The following is a 22,293-nucleotide window of genomic DNA, read 5'->3' as shown; positions in this document are numbered from 1 at the left end:
TCCTGCTTTGTCTTACGACTGCCATTCTGAAGAGTATGGCTAGAGATTACTACTGTTCAGAGTTTGGGGTTCTGGGCTCTGATGATATATGATTCTGTTCCGATTTGGGGAAAGTAATGGCAAGTTCTGTTTTGGGAGGGAAGCTGGTGGATAAGGCCAATATCATTTTACTTTGTCACCTTTAGAATTACAAAACACATGTTATAAACAGATGATAAAACAATAATGTACTATTCTTTCATTTAGTTGCTTGAATATAAGACTTGAAAAGTAAAATAGACCATATTTTTTGTAACTCTACCTGTCAACCTGACACCCAGGAAGTCTGCACCATTTTAAAACTGCTAATTGCCTGCCCCTTAGGTTACGTTTGTAGAGTGATTTATAAAAACAAGAAAGGAAGCTCAGGTTACCAAACACAGGTATAGTGTGGCCCTAATGACCAGGTGGATAGATAGGCAGATGATAAATAGCTGGATGGATAGATAGATAGATAGATAGATCGATGGATAGAAGGTAGGAAAAAAGAAGGAAGATCAGAGGACATGTAATATGTTAAAATGTTAACTGAGAGCCAGAATTCAGAATTGTAGGGTTATTCTATTTTTTACAACTGTGTTTTCTATATACACTTCAGTCAACATACATTCCTTTATAAACAGGAAGAAACAAATAACTTTCATGGGGAAGTACTCTTCCCTGCTTCCTCCTTTCAACTCCCCCACGGTGGGTGGGAAAGTGTATGGCTGTGCTCAGAGAATTGCATCCAAACTCAGTGATCTTGACAAATGGGAAAAATGATCAAAACATACAGAATGGAGTTCAATACATACACACACACAGGCCAGCAGGCTTTAGAGGAAAAATCAAACAAAAATAACAGAAAATTATTAGCCTCAGAGAAGTGAATAATTTCCTGTGGTTTGCTTTTCAAATGAAAGATTCTCTATATTGATTGTGCCTTTTATCCCAAGGCCAGTTGAGTCTGAAGAATTCAGAACAGACTTCCATGAACTTGTTGCTTGGTTGGTGGGTTCCTGCACATGTGCATCTACATGTTTAAACATCTAGAATCCAGTTTTCAAAATTTCCCCCAAATCCCCTGGAGTATGTCTTCAAATGATATTTATAGCTTTCTACAGATTATTCAAATATTTAATAATACTTGCAAATACAGCAAATCTCTTTTAGAAATGATACTGTCTACTTAGGAAAATGGACTCCCTTTTCTTTTTAGAGGACTGATGTTTAGCTTTAGATTAAATATTAAGCAAAAGGTTTGTAAGAAAAGATAATAAAAACTGAGAGACCAAATGAAGATTTTTTTTCTATATGGATTAGTGATATTTTGCATCTAACAATGCTAATGAGGCAGAGACATAATTAGTTCTGTCACTGCAAGTCAACATCTGACCGTGGTGCAGAAGAGCTGAGGATGAAGTGTGAGAATAGCTACATACAGAGGGGTTAGAGCAGGTTTACAGCTGTGAGTACATCAAACACAGAGTTTATTCTTGTGTTATTATTTAGTAATCATTGTATGATTTTCCACAGAAACAACTGCAAACTTTGTTTTGCCCTACCCTGTAGATAATCAAAGGCACATCAGACCAGGAATCTCAAAACATTTTATTTCTTTCACACACTATTGTAAAAGAGAACAAGTGGAGGGAACAGAAAAGATTGGAGGTCATAAGGAAAACTCAGCATGGCTGGCAACAGATGGTATTGTACAGTGAAGAGCCAGCCACAAAGACAGCTCAGCAAGGGATGTCTGCTCTCCTGGAGAAAGCCTTTTCTCCGAAGACACATTGCTGCCTTTTCATGAACAAATAGATGAAAGTATATTGTGGCGGTTGCCCCACTCTAACAGTGTCCAAGTATCAAGGCCCACCCTCTGGAGCAGGGTCCCAGCTGTTTTCTGGTGAGGAGCTGCCCATCTGAAGGCAAATCACTCTAACCCACAGGAGAAGATGCTGACAGTATATTCCTGCCTGGAGGCAGAGAGTGTGGAGCCCAGGAGGCTGGTAGCATTGTAGCCTGGACCCTACTACCCACAGGTGGTTAGTGGGCCAGTGAGCCAAGCTAGCTCCACTGTGTGCCACACAGGTATTTTCAAATACCCAGGAGCTGTGTGTGTGTGCATGTATGTGTTCGGATATGGGATGTTATGACTGAATTGTGTTCCCCTCCAAATGTATACATTGAAATCCTAACCTCCTGTGTTATTGTTTGGAGATGAGGCCTTTAAAAAGGTAATTAAGATTAAATGAGGCCATAAGGGTCAGGCCCACGTTCAATAGGTCTGGTGTCCTTATAAGAAGAAAAAGAGACATTAAGGTCATGTACAAACAGAGAAGAAAGTCAATCTGAGGACAAATCAAGAAGTTAATCTGTCAGCCAAGGAAAGAAGCTTCAGGAGAAACCAAATTTGCCAGCCCCTTGATCTTGGACCTCTAGCCTTATAAACTATGCAAAAATAAATTTCTATTGTTTAAGCCACTCAGTTTTTATATTTTGCTTTTATACCCCAGGTAACTAATACGTGGGGGTAGGAGTATCCCATGCTCCTGTTTGCCGCATATGCTCGCAGGGTGGCTGTTACCTCCTGGGAAGCACAGCAGATGGCAGTGGTGTCCTGTGAGTTTGTACAGCCAGCCTGTCACGCTGTGGCTCTAGCTCAGATAATGAAAGAGTCGGAGATGTGAACTTCAAGGGCCAGGGTTTTTCGCAGGAAAAATCAACAACTTTGCATTAAAATGTCCATATAAATATTAATCGAACTGGGGTCTACAAAGCAAATGAGATACTGTTTAAAAGGAGAAATAAGGAACACAATTTTCAAGCATTCGATGTGCCTGCTGTCTAAGGCCCTGTAGTTCGATGATGATTTGCTGCTATTTTATGGTGTTTAAGTGTGAGTCTTCGCTCCTGGAGCCTGAACCCTCTCTCCATAGCTCCCAGAGGTCTCCGCTTCTGAGGCTCCCTGGCTACACTCATTGCAGAGGTCTGCTGTGGCAAAACTGAGCACGTGGCTGGTCAGCTTCGTATTGACACCAAGAATACTTTAATCTCCCAGTTGCCATAATTGGGCTATTATCTCAGCACAGTTCTAGAGCCCAAACTGCCCTCTGTTCCTCAGGAGGCTCTTAGGAATGGAAACTTAACTAATTTGTCAGGCAGGTAGCTATCACCTCCTCCTTCACGACACTCCTATCCCGATATCTCATCACAAATCCACAACAGTTAAGAGCAGACAGAGATTCTTCCTTCTCTGTTTACATAGACATTAAACTTTGCCCATACATCCAGGCTTACTTTCTGAGAGCATGCGTGCATGCACCCGAGACTTTCATCCAGCCAGAACACTTTTAAAGATCAAAATAATTTCCTTTGTGACACAATTGCCAAAAATTAGACAAAACCTTCAAACCTTCTTTACCCCTGAGCATTGGAAATCACGTGCTCTAGGCAGTGCCCGGAGTTGAAATACAGACAAATGGCCAAGACTCTGGTAATACACAGGAAATGTCAACAGCAAATATCACACTCAACACTTAAAATTGTCTGTGTATGAATGACCACAAGTCAATGCACCTGAATGGACAGAGAACTGGCCCAAACAAGCATCTCCTGCTTAGTCCTGTGAAACTCTAAGGTAAGCCTCAATCTACTTGGATATAAACATAAAACAGTAGTTCATATCTTGCCCACTGGAAGAAATGATAAACTTGCCTACGAGAAGTTGGATTAATAAAGGCAGATAAGGTATTATGATCAAAATACATATAAAGACATAGGCATTGCTTTAGACAGTGTTTTGGAAAATAATTTGTTAGATGCTTTAAAGATAAACCTGATTTTCCAAAAGATATTTGGCTTTGGCCAAAACTTGATAGGACAGAATTCCTTAAATGAGTTTTCTGGAATTCTATTCTCTGGAATATTAATATTTCTTATGAAAAAAGCATTTTGTATTCAGATGTTTGGGATAGTACTATACTTTTAATTTTTTAAAAATTGATGGCTTAACATCTACAAAATGACCAGCTGAACTTAAGTAAGCCCTAGCTCACCGAAAACCATCTGGCGACTTTAGATAGCCCCAAACTACATCCTCTGATAGTCACCGTGAACAAGAGTTTCACAAGGTGCCACTTTCCAGCTTAGCCAGCTGATACTGAACCTGCTCAGCCAGCCTCGCCCATTTCTTTAGATGCAAGGAAACAACAATGAAGGTGATTGCTTGCCTACCGGTTTGTGTGTTCTTTCTCTGCTTTGTGACCTGCCCCGGTGCTATTTGTGTGCCCAGGGAACTACGAGTATAATGAAACTGGGAAACTGTTGGTGCTTTTTGTTTTTTATCTGCATTTGGCCTCACTGCACCTCATCCACTATAACATGGTTAAAATAAAGCTGTGGATTAAGAAAAATCGAATATACTTCTTTATTGCAGTAGTCACAAAGACATTAATATGGAAATGTGCACTTTAAATTTTCAATGTCCAACTTATTTGGCTAAGGGATCTTTTCTGAGCAGCACATCTTATAGTACCAGCATTTTGGGGTTCCTCTCTGGGAGGTACTATTCTAGATAGATACTGATGATCTGTGTAGGTGCCTTGGTATGTCAGTATTTTCTGAAGATGAAAATGCACCAGCATCATTGTGAAATACAATCAATCATTATAGTCCAAGGAACTCAGCTCTGACATGACATTTAACCTGTAAATTTTCCCTTCATCAAAGATGTGGCACAAAAACACTGAATAGTAACATCTGAATTCACCTCTGAAGTTCATGGAGTCTGTACAAAGTTCATGGGGTCCATAAATCTACTCCTAATTTGAATACATCCTTTGTGCATAAGACAAGTGCTTACTAGATGTCTTCTCTTGTATATTCATCAGGCACTTTAACCTTAACCTGTTCAAGTTGAACCAATTTTCACATTCCCATTCTATTTTCAACTAACATTTCCATATACCCATCCACTTATGCCAGAAACCCAGGAACCTATCAGTTACTTCATTGTTCCTTACACAGCACCATCCACTGTCCATTAATCACTTTGTTTCAGCATGTCTCATGTGATATCTACCCTCTTCATCTACAATATAGATCCCAGTCCAGACCCTCATCATCCTGGATCTCAGCCATCCTTACAGAGTCTAGCAGCCTCCATTTCCCTGACCTGCCCCATTGCTCTCATAGGCTTTCCTTCACACTGATACCACTGTGACTTTTCTAAAGCCCACTTTTATGATATTGTTCTGTTCTTATAAACTACCTGCCAATTGATTCACCATCATGCTTTGCAAAATAAAGTCCTAATTCCTTACTCTGTCACACCATTTTTCTACCTTCCCGTCTATGCCCTCTTTTCTAATTTTCTCTGAATGCCCATCTCCAGCACTGGATACAAGCCGGTTATATTAATCTGGCTTCTCTGCTCCCAACACGACCAGTGGCGCTATGCCTTGGCACTTCCCCACTTTTTCCCAGGAACCACCTTGCTCCCACATTGACACCCTAATCATCTGTCCTCCACTCATCTTTCAAGACCAAGCTCAAGAATACCCTTGTCTACGAAGTATTTCCTGGCCCCTTTCCTATCTTCCCCCACAATACACTCTAGAGGGTTTTATTATACTTTATTCACATGTTTGCTTTTTCCTGAAAGATGGTGCCTTCCTAGAGGTAGAAGATTGTGTGTTACTAATCTTAAAATCTCCAAAGCCTGACAGAGAACTTGATCCATTGAAAAGCATTTTACAAATGCTTTTTCAGTAAAAGGAGCAGCATTTCCTTTCACACACAAAATAATACAAACTATGCACTCTGTGTTTCTGCTTTTATGTCACATATTAGAACGACCGAAAAGTGGCTCCTCTAAATTAGCCACCTGATACTGCTTCTTCCTGTCTAATATGACTGGAAAGCAAAGAAGAAACACACATTTCTCTCCATTTTTTTCCTCAAAGCATCCTGTAACAGAGCAGTGAATTTCACCACTTTTTGCCTCTGTCTCCAACCCCAGTCATTACTATTTTTGGAAACCAAAAAAGAATGATTCCCATTTTTGATTTTTCCTCAGAGTAAATATAGCTGCCTGGGCAAATATCCATGATGGTACTCAGACAGGCTGGAAGTACTTTTTCCCGTCCTCCTATTTTCAGGGCCTGAGGAGGCAAAGAACGAGTGAAACCTTTTGCCTGCCATTTTTACATTTTCAGAAGAGCAGAGGATGGTAGAGCCACTCAGAGGCTTGTAGGAAGGGAACATTGTCTCAGCTCTGGATCAAGCAAGAGGACTCAATGCCGAGACTCAGACAGAGCGTTCTTGCCATTTGTATCAAAGTGTAGGGGCAAAGAGGAGATATAAAAATTTGATTTCCTGGAGACAAATTTCTTGAATTAATCTGAAGCCAGTTCTTGTGAGAGTTTTAAGAGCTATTGCAAATTGTTGATTGTTAAGGTTTGTAGTCGTGGGTCAACCTGATTAGTTATTAGTTATCAACACCTAATAAATGGTTCATACGAAAAGAATGGTCAAGTTAACCACATTTAAAAATCACTCCCTCTCCAGTTTCCTCTCTATATTCCCTATTTGAATTGTTATATGAGAAATAGATTTTAAAAGTACCTTCCAAGAAAAAAATGTGTTTTCAAAATAAATCCTTCCTCGATTTTTCAATGTCCTGCATATTTTTATTAAAATACTTTATCCCCATGGATACACAAAGCTTATTGCCCATTCTAATGATGTGCTGGGGGACACTGCCTGAGAACTGGTAAGGCTAGGGAGGAGGTAGTCAAGACGATGCTTGGAACTTGAAAAAGACGGAATAGAGCTTTAATACTTACAGCTGTCCTCTTCTTCAGTTATACATTTCACAACATAACAGGCGTAGATGAACCCTGCCAGCTGAAACAAAACAAAGATGCTTTAGACACGAGGCAAAGACAGCAGAGCTGGATCTGGCTGGGGAATGACTTTTCAAGGGCCGGCAGTTCACGACTAGATTTAGTGTTCCAAAATGGTTCGTCAGACTGGGTCTCCCTCCAGCGTGGATTCTTGACTCAAGTGATGTTTGTCTGCCTTATAAGTAAATATTGTCCTCTGACCTGCAATTATGCGTAAGATTTGTTAATTGCCAGGCAATCTAAAACAAGTTATTGTTAAGTGCAGGAAGAGAAAAAAAGAATTATGGCCTTTCATTAATACATTACCATTTGCATTTGTGCCAATCAACTTCTAATTTACTTACTTTAGTCACTGACTATCATAAAAAGAGTTTTCAGGGAAAAATATCAAGGAGATCCCATGGTGTGCTGCATGAACACTTTATTAATAAAATGTTATTTAGACCTGACACAGCAACCGGGCACACCAAGTATAATTAGGATGATATGTTACAGAGAAACCATGAGGCGGACGGCTGGAGGTAATGGGTATCCCAGAGCATTGGATTTAGGATTACACACGTCATGTGTCCTTTCTGAAGCATACTACAAAGAAGTCCCTATGGTAGGGCAAGTCTTCACTTCCTGTTGCCCATAAAGAAGCACACCAAAGTCCTTTGACATCTATCATCTATTTCCTTAGATTAATTGGTTTTGTATCTACTCATAGCAGCATAATATTTATTTAGTCAAATTATGAACACTGGTGGGTGAAAGCAAACTAATATAATTTCCTGATAAGTAGAAAAACTATTACTCAAAATAATCCAGTTTGGGGGAATCTTTAAAAGTACGTCCTTGGAAGAGTGATGGAGATTAATCACAAGGCATCGATCCGGCTGGGCACGGACCCTCTGCGCAGCACCTGATGCGGGGAAGGGACTGTGAGGCAAGGCTGCTGTCTTCCACCAGGAAGCTAAAAAACAGGGACACAGTGATAAGCCTAATGAAGTTTTTTTAGTAGCTGACAGCGATCCTTCTGGAAGATATGAGTGGAACATTTTAAGTCAGAGGGGACACTGATAGCTATTGAACGAGCACAGACCTATTTGGAGACAAAGGGGAGGCCCCGTTAAAAGAAACTTCAGAATATGTCTAATAAGAAAGCATGTTCTCTTCCAAAGAGTGGGCAGGGGAAGAAGCAGCAGCTACCCTGGCCCAGAAACACTGACTGCACTCGGGGGAGGAGTGGGTGGGAGAGAAGGCCTATACCACATATTCCTCAAGGGCTTTTGTTTCCAGATCCTGGATGAGAGGGAATGTGTACCCTGCCCTCCAACCCCCAAATGTGGTATCCGAACTAGCTACACACCATAGACCATTAAATAAGGGTACCTCTGATGTTACATTAGCAGAGTTAGTTTTCTTCATAAAAAATCTTCAAAAATAATCAAATCATCATTTTTCTCTTTGAATTATATGTTGCTATTGGCAATCAAATAGTGATAGTAAGAACTATTTCCTTATTTAATAGAATTATCAGAATCATTGTTTTATGGGACTTACTTTTCGAGTACAGGGTACTATTAAAAACCATTGTCTCCCATTTGGTTTTAAGACAGATTTTGATTTGGCTAAACAAAATCACATGGTGATTTGAGCATTTTTTATGGGTACTGAAAAAAAACAGGTTATACTAACTCTTCGTCCTTCATCCACCAGGACCCATAAACATCTCTAATCCTTGAGTGACCCAGTCCCATGGACACTCTGTCACTGATACTTGGATATGACTGCGGCTAGGTAAAGAGGGAATGGGTCTCATTGCAAGCTCTGGACATATCTGTAGTTCCTCTCCTTCTTCCACAGGAAGTTCTTACTATCCACAGCTAAATGCTACAGATTTATCCATAATTTATCTCTTCTTTTCAGTTTTAAATACTTGTTACTTGAATTCTCCATAAGCAATATATTTTTAAATAAAATCACAAACTTTTCTTTTGATTGTTACTCATCATTTCATTATTTTGGGAATAAAAATGTAGGTAAACACCACTGATAAATTCTGAGATTCAGGGCCAATAAGTTTACATTGTTCATTAAGGTGCCACTAGATCCTAGATTATTAACTGTACTACTCTCCCAGAATGCAGGGAAGGCACTGTATTCTGCTTACCAGTGATCTTTTAATTGTGTTGGGTTGCATTCTTTAACTACCAAGGGAGGTCCTTTGATATAAAAGTAAATCATGCTGCATTTCATTACAAAAGCATGCTGATTAAGAGAACTATAGCTCTTAAATTGGTCACCTCTAAATACAAATGAAAATTTGTTTCCTCAAATTAATCGAGATTCATAAACTCTATTACTTCTAATTTTCTTACACCCTATACATTTAATTTTATCCCTATGGATACTAGGGGTTATTTTAATTTTTTTCTAATTTAATTTTTAATCCTATAACAATTTATAAAAGTTGCTCACAGAAAAGGGGTTTAAAATAACTTTCGACAGCTCTGATTGTCACCTGTAATGTGCTACTCTGCTAATTGCTACCTGGGCTCCACAGATGAACTAAGCCAGAGTTTCCAACCTCAGCATCATGGGCATCATAGCTCGAGCAACCTTTTTTGTGAGGCCTGTTGTGCATTATAGGATAGTTGACTAGCAACATCCTACCATCAAGACAATTGACAATTGGGACAATCAAAAATGTCAGCAGACACTGTCACATGTTCCTTAAGGGGAACAAATTGCCCCTGGTTAGATACAATCCTATCCTAAAGGAATTTGCAATCTTGTAGTGAGGATATAAATGTAATAGTAATTTGAAGTAAATTAAGATAAGTGTCAGAAGAAAGGAAGGAAATTGAATGTCTCCTAAGTGACAAATAAAAACAAACTGCAGGTCTACTAAGTGATTACTGAAAAAAATATTTTTTATGGAATACAAATCCTTCCTAATGTGATAATTAGCTCCCTTTCTAACCTCATTTTCCACCACTTCTAGTCTCAAAGTTAATGCCAGTTAGTAAGCTGTTGGTGCTTTGCTGAAATATATCAGGTGGTTTTGCTCCTCTGTTTTTTTAACTCATTAACCCATTCTGCCAACCAAGCATGTGAATGCCCCACACTTCCCCCTTTCTCTCCCTGGTCAGCCTTGCAATTTTAAGGCTGAATTACAGGGTTGTCTCCTCCAGGAGCTGACAATTCATTATCAGGGTATGTGTATGTTGGCATTTTGGAAACACTCTTCTAGAGATGGAAGAGCTTTGAGTGGAATAAATGAGGGAAAAGGAGAAGATATCTTCCAAGAAGAACTCAGAAAAGCTCTTGGAAGATGTAAATTATATTCAGGAAGGAGCAAGTGACCCCAGTTCAGAGGAGTTTGGGCCATGTGAAGGGGGTGGCAATGCCCAAAGCAGCAGACAGTGATCTGTGTGGTCATAGTAAATCTGAGTATGTGGAATTCAAATATAATTATATTATATTTTAAAATATGGCTAGAATAATAATGACAGGTACCAGTGATATACTAGACAAACATACAATTATGTTACCCTCTTACAAAAGCCCAAAACATCCCAGTTGTTTTAGTCTTTGGCATTCAAAGCCGAGCTAAGCCTAAATCTGTTTATGCTCATTCATCTTTTCACCTTGATGCGTCTGATTTGTTCACTTCTAATCCACCTTACAGAGAATTACATATTATCTTGATATCATTATTGGCTGAGAGAAAATATTTTCTCTCTATAAGTAAATCAGATTCAACATTTTTTTTACCTGCAAACCAAATTATGATGGTACATCCCAGAAATTCACTTAGAAGCTAATAGATAAGAGGAAATCAATGCCTTTTGGTATTTGAAAAAATTTAATTGTAGAAATTGAAAGTGTAACAACCTTAGTATTTAAAATACTATCATTTGGACTTCTTTTTCCAGGAAGTTGTGATATACTTTTCTGTAACTACCCTCCTACATACAACTGAAATCTCTGGGTGTTGTGTATGAAATAAACATAGGACGAATCTCAAAGGTAGAAAGAAGGTAGGGTGGCTGAGAATCTTGGGATGCAAGGAAGGACATGGGAATGCATACTCGATATTTTTCTTTTATTTCATATGTATCAGGCTTGGAGTAAAGAAGCCCACAACTCAGAAATGCCAATGAACACAGACAAAAACTGCCTTCTCTCTCCAGTCACAGAAGGGGATAGCCTAACGAGACAAAAAAACAAAAACAAAAAACAAAAAAACATTTAGGACAATAACAGGTCTCCTTCAGTGAATACCTCGGGGGGGTGGGGGGGGGGAGTGTAACCCCACTCGCCAGCCATATCAGCAAACAGCGGGGAGCCAACACTTTCCTCCTGGCCAGGCTGTGGTGTATGAGAAATCAGGTAGGGAGCCTGGACTTTCCTTCCTGCCAGGAGGGAGAAGGCCCTCCTCCTTAGTAGCAGTAAAGACCACTTTGGGAATTGTGACATCTAGCCTCACTCAGTACTAAGGACGCACCCTTCCCTTCCCACCTGGGAAGGTGTCAGAGGAGATCTAGTGGAGAATTAGAACTTTCACCAATGCCCCCCAGTAATGACACCAATCCCTTGCCCTTGTCTGTTGAAGCCACCTGAAAGCAGAAACAAGTCACTTCTACCCCTTGTAGCCATGGAGGTATCAGTGAAGGCTGAGTAGAGAGCAGGACCCTCTGCAGTTTCCCAGCCCTAATGCCAAGGCCGGGTCCCTTGGGTTCCAGTAGTCTGAGTGGGAACACCGGACCTCTAGGCAGTAGTGAGTCAGTGTCCCGCCTCCTCCCCCTGCCAAAGAGGTATCAGAGGAAGTCAGCTAAAATAGAAGGCTTATGAAAGATCTAGATTTTTATAACATAACACCCAAATGTTCATGTGTCAATTTAAATTACTCATCATCCCAATAAGGATGAGGTTCTTAATTTGAATGGAAAAAGAAACAACGGGAGCTGACAGAGAACTAGATGACAGAGACGTTAGAATTGTCTGAACAATATTTTAAAGTAGGTATCATAAAACTGCTTCAACAAACAATTACAAACATGTTTGAAATAAATAAAAAATAGTGAAATCAAAGAAATAGAAGATGTAAAGAAGAAGCATTTTGAAAATTTAAAACTTAAAAAATACAACAACAACAAAAAAACGCTGCATAATGGAGGAGGCACAGGAATCAGTGGACTTGAAAACAGAATAGAAGTAGTCCAGTATGGGTAAGGGAAAAAAGTAGATTGAAAGTACACTGAAAGTTGAACACAGATCGTGAGGGATCCATGGCACTATAATAAAACACCTAACATTTGTGACATTGTAGTCCTGGAAACAAAGAGACAGCAGGACTGAAAAAGTACTTGAAGAAATGAGAATTTGCTAAATTTGTCAAAAGATGTAAACTTACATATTTAAAAAGTTGGATGAAGCCCAGTTGACTGAAACCCAAACAGAATAATCTAAAAGAAATTCATACCAAGATACATGAAAGTCAAATTGTGGAAAACAAGAGACAAAAATTGTGAAAGCAGGAAGAAGAATATATATATATATTTTTTTTTTTCTGAAAAACAGTTTCAAGTCTCTTTCAACACTAAACACACAACTACAAGGAGACTCAGCCATTGCACTCCTGGTCATTTATCCCAGAGCTATGAAGACATGTTCACATAAAAGCATGTACACTAATGTTTATAGCAGCTTTGGCCAAAGACTTGATACAAACCAATGTCCTTCAATGGGTGCATGATGAAACAAACAGCGGCATCCCCATATCATGAAATACCACTCAGCAATAAAAGGAAGGGACTATTCATACATGCAATGGCCTACATGAATTTCCCTAGAGTTATGCTGAGTGGAAAAGGTAACCCAAAGGTTATATGCTATATGGTTCTATTTATATAATATTCTCGATGTGACAAGATTATAGAAGTAAGGAACAGATTGATGGTTGCTAGGATCAGTGGGGGGTCACAGCAAAGTGAATATGGCCATAAAAAAGCAACCTGAGGGACTCTTGTGGTGAGGGAACCATTCGGCACCTTCGCTGCACCAATCTCAGTATTCTGGTACTAACACTGTACCGTAGTTTTGCAAGATGTTTCCATTGCAGGAAACTGGGTGAAGGGTACATGGGACCTCACTGTATTATTTTATACAATTGCTTCTGGTCTACAATGACCTCAGATAAAAGTTTGAATTTAAAAATAATACATTTTAAGATGCTATTATTAATGTTAATTTTTTTGTATTATAATTTTTAAGTATTATAATTTTAAACAAGGTGGATCTACTTACGTTCTTAAGTCAAAGATATTTTAATTCTGATCCACTATACCAAGTTGAAGTCCATAATAGTTTTTGATGTTGATCCAATATCTAATCAGTATTCAAAACTTTTTTTTGGACTGGGAGTGAAGATTAAGGTTGGCAAAACCTATTTTTTAATGTACAATTATCTGATTCTCAGATATATTAGTTCTATAATTCATTGAAACTAAATCATCTATTTTTGTTCTAAATTCATCATTCAGATTCTATAAACCCATGCTTTTTGTATTATGAATTTGAATAGAAAGATATTACGCCCTCACTGAATATTCTTTTAAGTTGTAAATATCTTACCTGCTCTTTTGCATCTTTTCCCATTTATACAATTTGAGATTGCTTCAGCAAAGGATTCCAATATGATTATATCAGTGCTATTAATGAAGGTCTTTAATATACACTTTTTAATGTGGGCTGCTGTATCCTCTTTGCTCTCCGCCAGGTGATTTCGTCTCCCGTGCCGCGCCACTGGCTGGACTATCGGGGTGCACGCTGCAAGTTTTCTTCGCTACGAATAATCCAGGTGCAGGTATCACCTTCAATAACTCACGGAGGATTGCCTTTAGGGCTATTGTGAACGTTCACAGCCTACTGAGTCAGAAAAGCTTTTGAGAGGATCGGAGACATATCTTAATACGAGCCTTTAGGCATTGTGCTGCAGCATCAAGCATGACTGCATTAAACACTTTTTAAAAGATTAAATAAAAGTAGACATACATGCAAACTTGTATTATCTACTTAAGGCTGGGAAATGGACTCAACCAAATGGCAACACTGGCTTAACCAATAATTCCCCATTATAAATTGGCCTCTGGAAAATGGTAGATTCTTTTTTTCAGGGAACACTTACCAAATGGTTACCCAGGTTCAAATGAGTCTAATGTTTTAGTAAAATTGGTAGAGCCGAGGATATTCAGGCAGGGTCAAAGATGACCAATAAAAGTCAAACGTCATCATGGCTAATATTTCTCTCAGAGTTTAAATATCAGATTAACTTTAAAAACTGTATTGACAGTAGTAGTTCAACCATACTATACAAATGACGGTTGGGAGGCGATAAAAGAAATGGCTTCTTTAGTTCAAAAGAACTGTCATGAGACGCCTTCCGTTTCTGAGGCGGGAGTCAAAATGGGAGTTCTCAACTAAAGCTCCTCACTGAAAGTAGCTGGCATTATGTTGTACACCTAAAGCTAATACACTATTATATGTCAATTATATCACAATTAAAAAATGGAAATGTATTGTATAAAGCAACCTATCAACAATACCCCACTATTTTAGTAGTAAAACTAGGTAAGATTGTATAAATGTCACGTATCACAAAGACTCTACTTATAATGAAGCCTTTGAGAAAGTGCAATTTTAAAACGTTCTGTTGAACATAAACAATCAATACTGCTGGGCAGAACTTTTCAACAAATAAGTACATAATTCCTCTGTGAGCAAATGGTACAAATAGTTTTTTTCTCAGAGCTAATAGGGAAACTAAAGCAAAATTAATTCTACTAGTAACACATATGCAAAAGAAATTAGCATGTTTTAGGTATGTCAGCATTTATAGACAAGGCTGCTGTATTGATATGTGTGTTAAAAAACCTACACAGAAACAGATATTGAAAAATGTGCAAAGTAAAACACTAATGTTAAAAAAATATTTTACCTTGTTTACTTGCGGTGTGCAAAAAGTTTGAGAGCAATGATATTGAAAATTTGCAATTTTTAAATAAACTTTTTATTTTCGAAGAAAAAATAGACAAGCCTAAAAATTTCAGTTATTTCATTGGAGAGAGTGTTCCAATTATGATGTTACTGTATGTAGTTAACATATTATTAATAAGGAAAGGGAGCAAACGGAGTTGGACATTGAGCTTAATTAACTGGGGAGCATTAGAATGTTTACTTCATTAGGAAGCTACTTCACACCCAAAGGATCATAGCATTACTCCAGGGATATTAACACTCCTTCCCTTCCTGCTCTGGTACTAGATTGTTGAGGGGTGCAGGGGTAGATGCTTGATCTTAGAGGTCTGACAGTCTAACTAGTTGGTTGACCCATCAAAGCCTGTGAAAGCTTGCCAAGTTGACTGGTTCTTTGAAAAAGCACCTGGTCCGTACCAAACCCAATCTAATATAATTCCAGGAAATCAAAAAAGCGCGTGATCGATCTCTCCCTCTCCCTCTCTCCCTCTCTCTCTCTTTCTCTGTCTCTCTCTCTCTCTTGTGACCCACACTAGCCCCATACACTCATGCATCCTCTTTCCATAGCCATGTGGCCTTAACAGCTGTGTGGCTGATGGTCACCTGGAGTTCACGTGCAGGCTCCAGGCAGCAGCCTAAATACTTCAGCACTGCAATGGACTGCAGCTGGGAACATAAGCTAAACTAGCTGGATGCTCCAAAAGACTAAGCTTTAATATGAAGCAGAAACCCTAGCCCTTAGCCTTTGTTTTGGCCAGGATGAGGACATGGCTGAACTTCTTCCATGGTGAGATGGAGAGAGATGGGACATTGGAAACTCAGGGGGCAGCTTCTATTTCCACCTGAATGAACCATCTTGCCACACCACAGTCTCCCATGTGTGGGTCCTTGGAATGCTTTTCTCGTGATTCCTTGGAAAAGCCTAATTTCCACTGACAATAAAGACAATGGGAATAAAAAGCCAGATTCTTCTGAAGACACTAGGAGAATTGTATTGGAACACTAGTTGCAAAAAGAACCAATTTTAGAAGAAGATATTAAAAGTATATTAACATTTCTTTCTTTTCCAGAAGTGCTAGATTAGAAAATAAGGAAAATGTAGAGAATATATTTCATTTGAGTCTGCAGCACATATTTGCCACACTGTATTACCACACATAAGATAACATCACCAGAATGTGTATATGTACATGTGTATGTATGTGTATATGTATAAAACATGCAGGGAGACTACGCACTGGGTCTTTATCTGATTAACAACCTAGACCCTGAAAAAAGCAATGATGAAGAGATCAGATCAGCTTAGAATTGGAGGTAAGTTCCAAGGGGAATGCTTTGGCTATCTCACCTTAAGTCCTCTTCTGTATGACATTTTAAGCTTTTTGAGGAAGAACAACAAGGTCTAGTAATTAAATTTTGTCTTGTCAGTCAAAATGCTGACAGTGTCCAGGGCACTGCAGATAAAAGAAGATATCTAAACATAGTTGTAATTACACAGAAGAGAGATGGAGAAATGAGATATAATGAGTAAACTTCCAGCTCATAGAAGGTTCTCGATAAACATTTTATGATGATGATGATGACAACTATGGCAATGATGATGAAGGAGAATTCCCTATACAAACTGATGGTTAACTGCTTCCTGGGAATATCACCAACAACAAGATGACCTAGATCACTTTACCTCAGACATTTTAAATATAAGAAATGAATAAATTACCATTGCTTGGAAATAAAAAAAATATTGCCTAAAAATAAAAAAGTCCATTCAGATGTTTTCTGTGTAAATAATCAGTTAAATTAGCCTCTGTCAAAGGACACACTGAATTCCTCAACCCATGGCAGATTAGTAAATGTCTTGTATTATACCATGCTCAAGTAACTGAAACACAACAAGCTGCTTACTATTTGGAGGATGGTGAATAAGACTTTATCTTTGGCCTCCAAGATTCTGTCTTGTCCACATCTGTAGGGGGATCAGGAACCATCTAGGATTTCTGTTTGAGCGGCAGTCATTCTTTCCAATCTCATTTGAGGATATTAATTAGACTAGTACCCATTAGAGACTCTTCTGGGATTGACCAGTTGTCATCTTCTCAATTAAAAGTTGATTTCAGGTTGTTTCTTTACAGAAGTACAACTGAGAATCACAAATCTCATTAGGCAAACTACTTGTTCACTTCCAACGCTCTGCTGGCTTATGGACGTTTTGGCATGGTCAGAGCTTGGAAACACAGGCTATCATCTCATAGTCCAGAACCTTTGGCCCAGGGTAACTGGTTGTGATTGGATACAAGAAAGAGTTAATGCTGCCCAACTCTGATGAATCTTAATAAGGCATTTTTTCTTTTAGCAGATGAGTGCCAGAAGAGGGGATAAATAACAAGTTCAGCATTATCAGAAATAATTTACTGATTAGCATTATGTAAAAATGATATCAAGAATAGTGCTCTATCTGTACCAAAAAAATAAAAAAAAAACTAAATGAAAAGAAGATATCAGGACACACCAGCTAGAGAGAAAAGTTGCTTCAAAATGTTATAGTAAACTTAGATGTGTTATTAAGGTTTTGAAAATATAAGTAAATAGAAACCTTAGAACAACTGGTTTCTTTACCATGACATCCTTGGGGACATGCTTTATGCTCTATGAAAATATATTGTAGGTAGCCTTCAATAAAGCTTGCATCTGAAACAAAGTACTAGATGTAATATGCAGCAGCAGAAGATGAATGGGAGTGTAGGCAGTAACAGAAAGAAAAACCCCAAGGGGAGTAAGATACAGATTGGGAAAAACACAAATTTGAAGACCAGTTTTTTTCAAAACAATTTTAAAAGGCATAAAGCTAAATCAAAGTGTCATTTAAAGGGCTTGTCAACTCTATCTGTGTGTAATAACTTTGGAGTCAGAACTTGGCTATGATTGGTGTTCTTCACAGATTCTTTCTCCTTTCTATCTGAGTGCCCTTATTTTCAATATAAATCTTAGATTACCTTCTTCTCATGTAATTCATAGGAATATGAGGGCAAAAGACACAGTGTCAACTGCCTCATAATGAAAGGATTTCAGTGATTACTGATAACACAATCATTGTCATTTAGGAATGCAAAACTGTTAGGAAAAACTGTTATTATATTTGTGTTTAACTCTTTTTTCAATGTTTAAGCCTCAAAACAACCAACCACCTGAATCACATTTCCCATACTGGTAATGACTGGGAGGTAGAATAGAAAAGGCTAGTGATTAATGATGAATACTCAAGCTAGTAGCTAGTATTGTTGGACTGCCCACTATATTCTGAGCATATCCTAACATCGTTATAACTATTGCTCTATCTTTTCTTTTAGAACTAAAAAGAGTGTTTCTATCATCACCTATTATTTATAAATGAGATAACTGAGGCTTAGTGAAATTAAGTGATGTCCCAAGATTAACAGATAGTAAGGAGAGGACTTGCATCTATGTCTACAAACCTGAAATCCTATGTTTTTCCCTTTTAACACGGTATTGTTAACTTATTCAACAGGTAAAACTTACTATACACTCAAATGAAGAGAATAAAAGATCAGAGCAAATTCAAATCAGAAACAAACATTCCTAAAATAAAGTTCAACTAGTTTTCCAAGATGGAAATTGACATGGAGGATAGTATTGAGTTTTGGATTAGCAGAGCTTGGAAATCAACAAGAGACAAAACTGGCTGAGCTACCAGACAAACCACAGAGGAGTTTAATGCCACTCATGGGAAACCTGGAGTATCTAGGAAAACTGGAGTGTTCCTCCCATTCATTTAATTACCATTTCATTTCTCTTTCAGCGGTTCCAGCTCATCATGATTTTATAGTCCTCCTCTGATTTGTTTACACATGCTTCTACACACCACAGTGGGCTTCTAACATAAGAAATGTATCGGCGAGCCACTAATTACCTTCCCCTTACTGCTGGTGAGCAAGGCAAGCCTCACATTCGGTGGTATGGTTCTAAAGGTAGGAAAATCTCATCAATGGTTCTCCTTGCTCATAAGATAAGGAACGGATAGCAAAGCATTTAAGAACATACATGATTTGTCTCAAGCCTATGCTTCTAGCTCCAACTCTTAATGACTCCCCTTTTCCATACAGAATCTCTGGGCAGTTCCCCCAATATGCATGCCATACTGTTTGATACCTTTGTGCTTTTGATTATGTCATTTCGCTATCTAACAAACACAATGGAACATCGTGTAGTGAGCCTATACATGCAACATGGGCTACTTCAAGACTACTTTTCATGGAAGCATTTCCTAAAAGCCAAAATGCACAGGTCCGCACTGCTTACTCTGCTCATACAGCACCCTATTCAATATTTAATTACACAACTTAATTAATTTTATTGTGATTCATATGAGCATCTTCAATACTCCCCAAGAATATTTCCATTAGCCTAGAAAGTTCTCTCTTGACCCTTTCTTGTTACTCTTCCTCCCATTCTGTCTCCACACCACCTACCAGGCAACTGTTCTGATTTTAATCACCATAGAATAATTTTGCTCGTTCTTGAAATTGATACAAATAGAATCATATTGTTTTGTGTCTAGCTTCTTTCATCAAACATACTATTTTTGAGATTAATCCAAAATAGTGCATGCACGCTCAGAAAATTATTCTATTTTACTTTCAACTGGCATTCCATTGTATGGATATTCATTATCAGTTAATTTTTGCTACCCAACAAACCACCCCCAAAATTTAGGGTTTGAAACAACAATCATTCATTGTTTGCTCATTATTCTGTGGGTTGGCAATTTGGGCTGAGTTCAGATGGGCAGTTCTTTTGCTAGACACAGTCGACTTCTCTCATGCATCTGTGGTTGCCTGTCAGTCATACAGGCAGGTCTTTCCCCCAGGTTTGGCTGATTGTTAATTGAGGTGATGAGAACAAATGACCACATATTTGTGGTCTTATCTATTTAATCATTTATCAGGGCTGTCTTGCTTATTGACATTGATCTGGCAGGTTCCAAGAGCAGTAATAGTAGGCTTAACTTTTTAAGCCTCTTTTTGTTTTATTTTTGCTATCATCCCACTGTCAAAATGTTCGGGTGTTCATTACAGCAAAAATCTCCCATGATACAGCAATTTATTTATCTATTCACCTGTCGAAGGACATTAGCATTGCTTCCAGGTTTGGGCTACTATGAATAAGACTGCCCTACACATTTCTTACAGACCTTTTTGTGAGCATATATTTTTATTTCTCGTAATGAAGTACCTACTAGAGGAATTGCTGGGTCATTGCAGGGTAGGAACTTGGCTGGATGAAAGTGGTTTTGGCCTCTGTAAAAAATTAGCAGTGGATACTTCAAGAAAAATTGCTATTATCGAGATTTTATTATTATTTTTAATTTTTGGTATATTTGTACAATGTAATCATTTTCCCAACATATCATTATGTCCTAGACTTCAAAAAAGGTTTGCTGGGCATTCTTATATGAGTAGTACTCTCAGGAACTGAAGGCATCAAGATAATGTACAAGATGAGATGTAAAGAGACAATAAAGAATTCAGCTGAAAGAGTGGACTTAAAGACTTTTAAGAAAGGTGCTCAGCTTGTGTGGCTCAGTAGATTGCGCACTGGCCTGCAAACCAAAGGGTCACAGGTTCAATACCCAGTCAGGGCACATGCCTGGGTTGTGGGCCAGGGCCCCAGTTTGGGATGCATGAGAGGCAACCACACAATGATGTTTCTCTCCTTCTCTTTCTCCCTCCATTCTCCCTCTAAAAAATAAATAAATGAAATGTCTTTAAAAAAAGAGTTTTAAGAAAAGCCCAAATTATTTCCCAGTGGTAGTGCAAAATACATTGTACAAGTGATGGGAGCTTTGACTATTTTTTAATCCTGAAAAACATATTGATCCCCATAGATTGAAGGTTATTTTTCCACTGGCAAAGGAATGGGCATAATGTGGAGCACTTAGTAGGCTTTCAAAGATGTACTGGTTCCTCTTTTCAACTACTCTCAATCTTGTCTCTTTGGATAATTCATTTAAATAATTATACTTTAAGATTTCATGATTAAATAGTGACACAGAAGTTATGTTTCATATTGTTTACAGGTCAAAGTAAAGATCAGTGAAATGCTAACTATGAATGCACTTTGAGTTCCTCAGAGAAACATTATGTCTTGTAATGATTCTCCTTTTCTCTAAAAGCTAACCAGACTCAGACTATTCAGCCATCCCTCCAAGATGGAAGGTAGTTTTTAATTTTTTTTGTCCCCAACATTTAATGAGTTGCTCAAGTGTTTTTTCTTTCTTTGTATTTTTTTCCCCTGAAAGGGAAAAAAAAGAAGTTGAGAACTGTCAGCTGATGTAGATATTTTTATGGAAATATCTTTTAAAATTAAAGTTTAAAAATGTCATATAGAATTGTTTCCCTTATTCAAAATTTTAAAAATACTTAAAAAATATTTATGTATTCTTTATTAGTACATATTATTCATAGATATGTGCTCTCTATATATGCCAAACTAATTATACCCAGATTATCTATTTTTATTTTCTTCTTCTAATCAGTATATCATTAAATTCATTTCATTATGGACTTGTCAAAAATTATCAAGAAGAGTATAACATTGATTACTCCATTAGATAAACAAGAGGAGAGGAAAAAACAAAAGCATTTGATAAGTTGTTAAAGGTATTTTAAAAAAGAGAGAGCCCTGATCAGTGTGGCTTAGTTGGTTGGGTGTCCTTCTACGAAGCAAAAAGTTGCTGATTTGATTCTTGGTCAAGACACATGCCTGGGTTGCAGGTTTGGTCTCCGATTGGAGTGTGTGCAAGAGGCAGCTGACCGATGTTTCTCTCTCACATTTGATGTTTCTCTCTCTATTTTCCTCCCTCCTGTCCCCTCTCTCTTAGAATAAATAAATAAGAGAGAGAGAAAGAGAGTGAGAAAGAGAGAGAGAGAGAGAGAGAGAGAGAGAGAGAGAGGGAGGGAGGGAGGGAGGAGAAAGAGAGATAGCTGAGAATGGCCTATGCAGAGATTAAAATTTTTTTTCACTATTTTTAAAATCATGATCCAGATACTGTAAGAACCAAGTTTTTATTTCCATAACTTGGCATATTAATATTGAGACTGACTTGTAGTTTTTCTCCCCTAATTCTGTGGCAATACATTCTCCATTCAGTTATATATTTTTTATTACATTTGAAAGATAACAAAGGAGCATTTTTTTATAACCAGAGCATCAGAACTCTCAGGGAGAGAAGGCCATCTGCTTTGTTCTTGTCTTTAGAGATGCTGTCATTATCAGTTGTTCTCCCAGAAAAGTAAGGCTTGATGACAATCTATCTCCTTATTTT

General features: G+C 38.1%; 1 protein-coding gene across 2 annotated transcripts in view; it reads right to left on the bottom strand.

Moving 5' to 3' along the window:
• The window catches only part of NKAIN2 (sodium/potassium transporting ATPase interacting 2), an 878,265-nt gene that overhangs the window by 19,556 nt on the left and 836,416 nt on the right, over positions 1–22,293 (bottom strand). For both annotated transcript variants that reach the window (XM_036024646.1, XM_028511048.2), the window contains one exon: positions 6,867–6,927. In XM_036024646.1, coding sequence (XP_035880539.1) covers positions 6,867–6,927 — 61 coding nt within the window. The remainder of the gene's footprint in view (positions 1–6,866; positions 6,928–22,293) is intronic.

This window comes from Phyllostomus discolor, chromosome 4 (assembly GCF_004126475.2).
Source record: "Phyllostomus discolor isolate MPI-MPIP mPhyDis1 chromosome 4, mPhyDis1.pri.v3, whole genome shotgun sequence".
Lineage (NCBI taxonomy): Eukaryota > Metazoa > Chordata > Mammalia > Chiroptera > Phyllostomidae > Phyllostomus > Phyllostomus discolor.
Note: the sequence above shows the minus strand (reverse complement) of the source record. Positions and strands in the feature narration are given on the sequence as shown.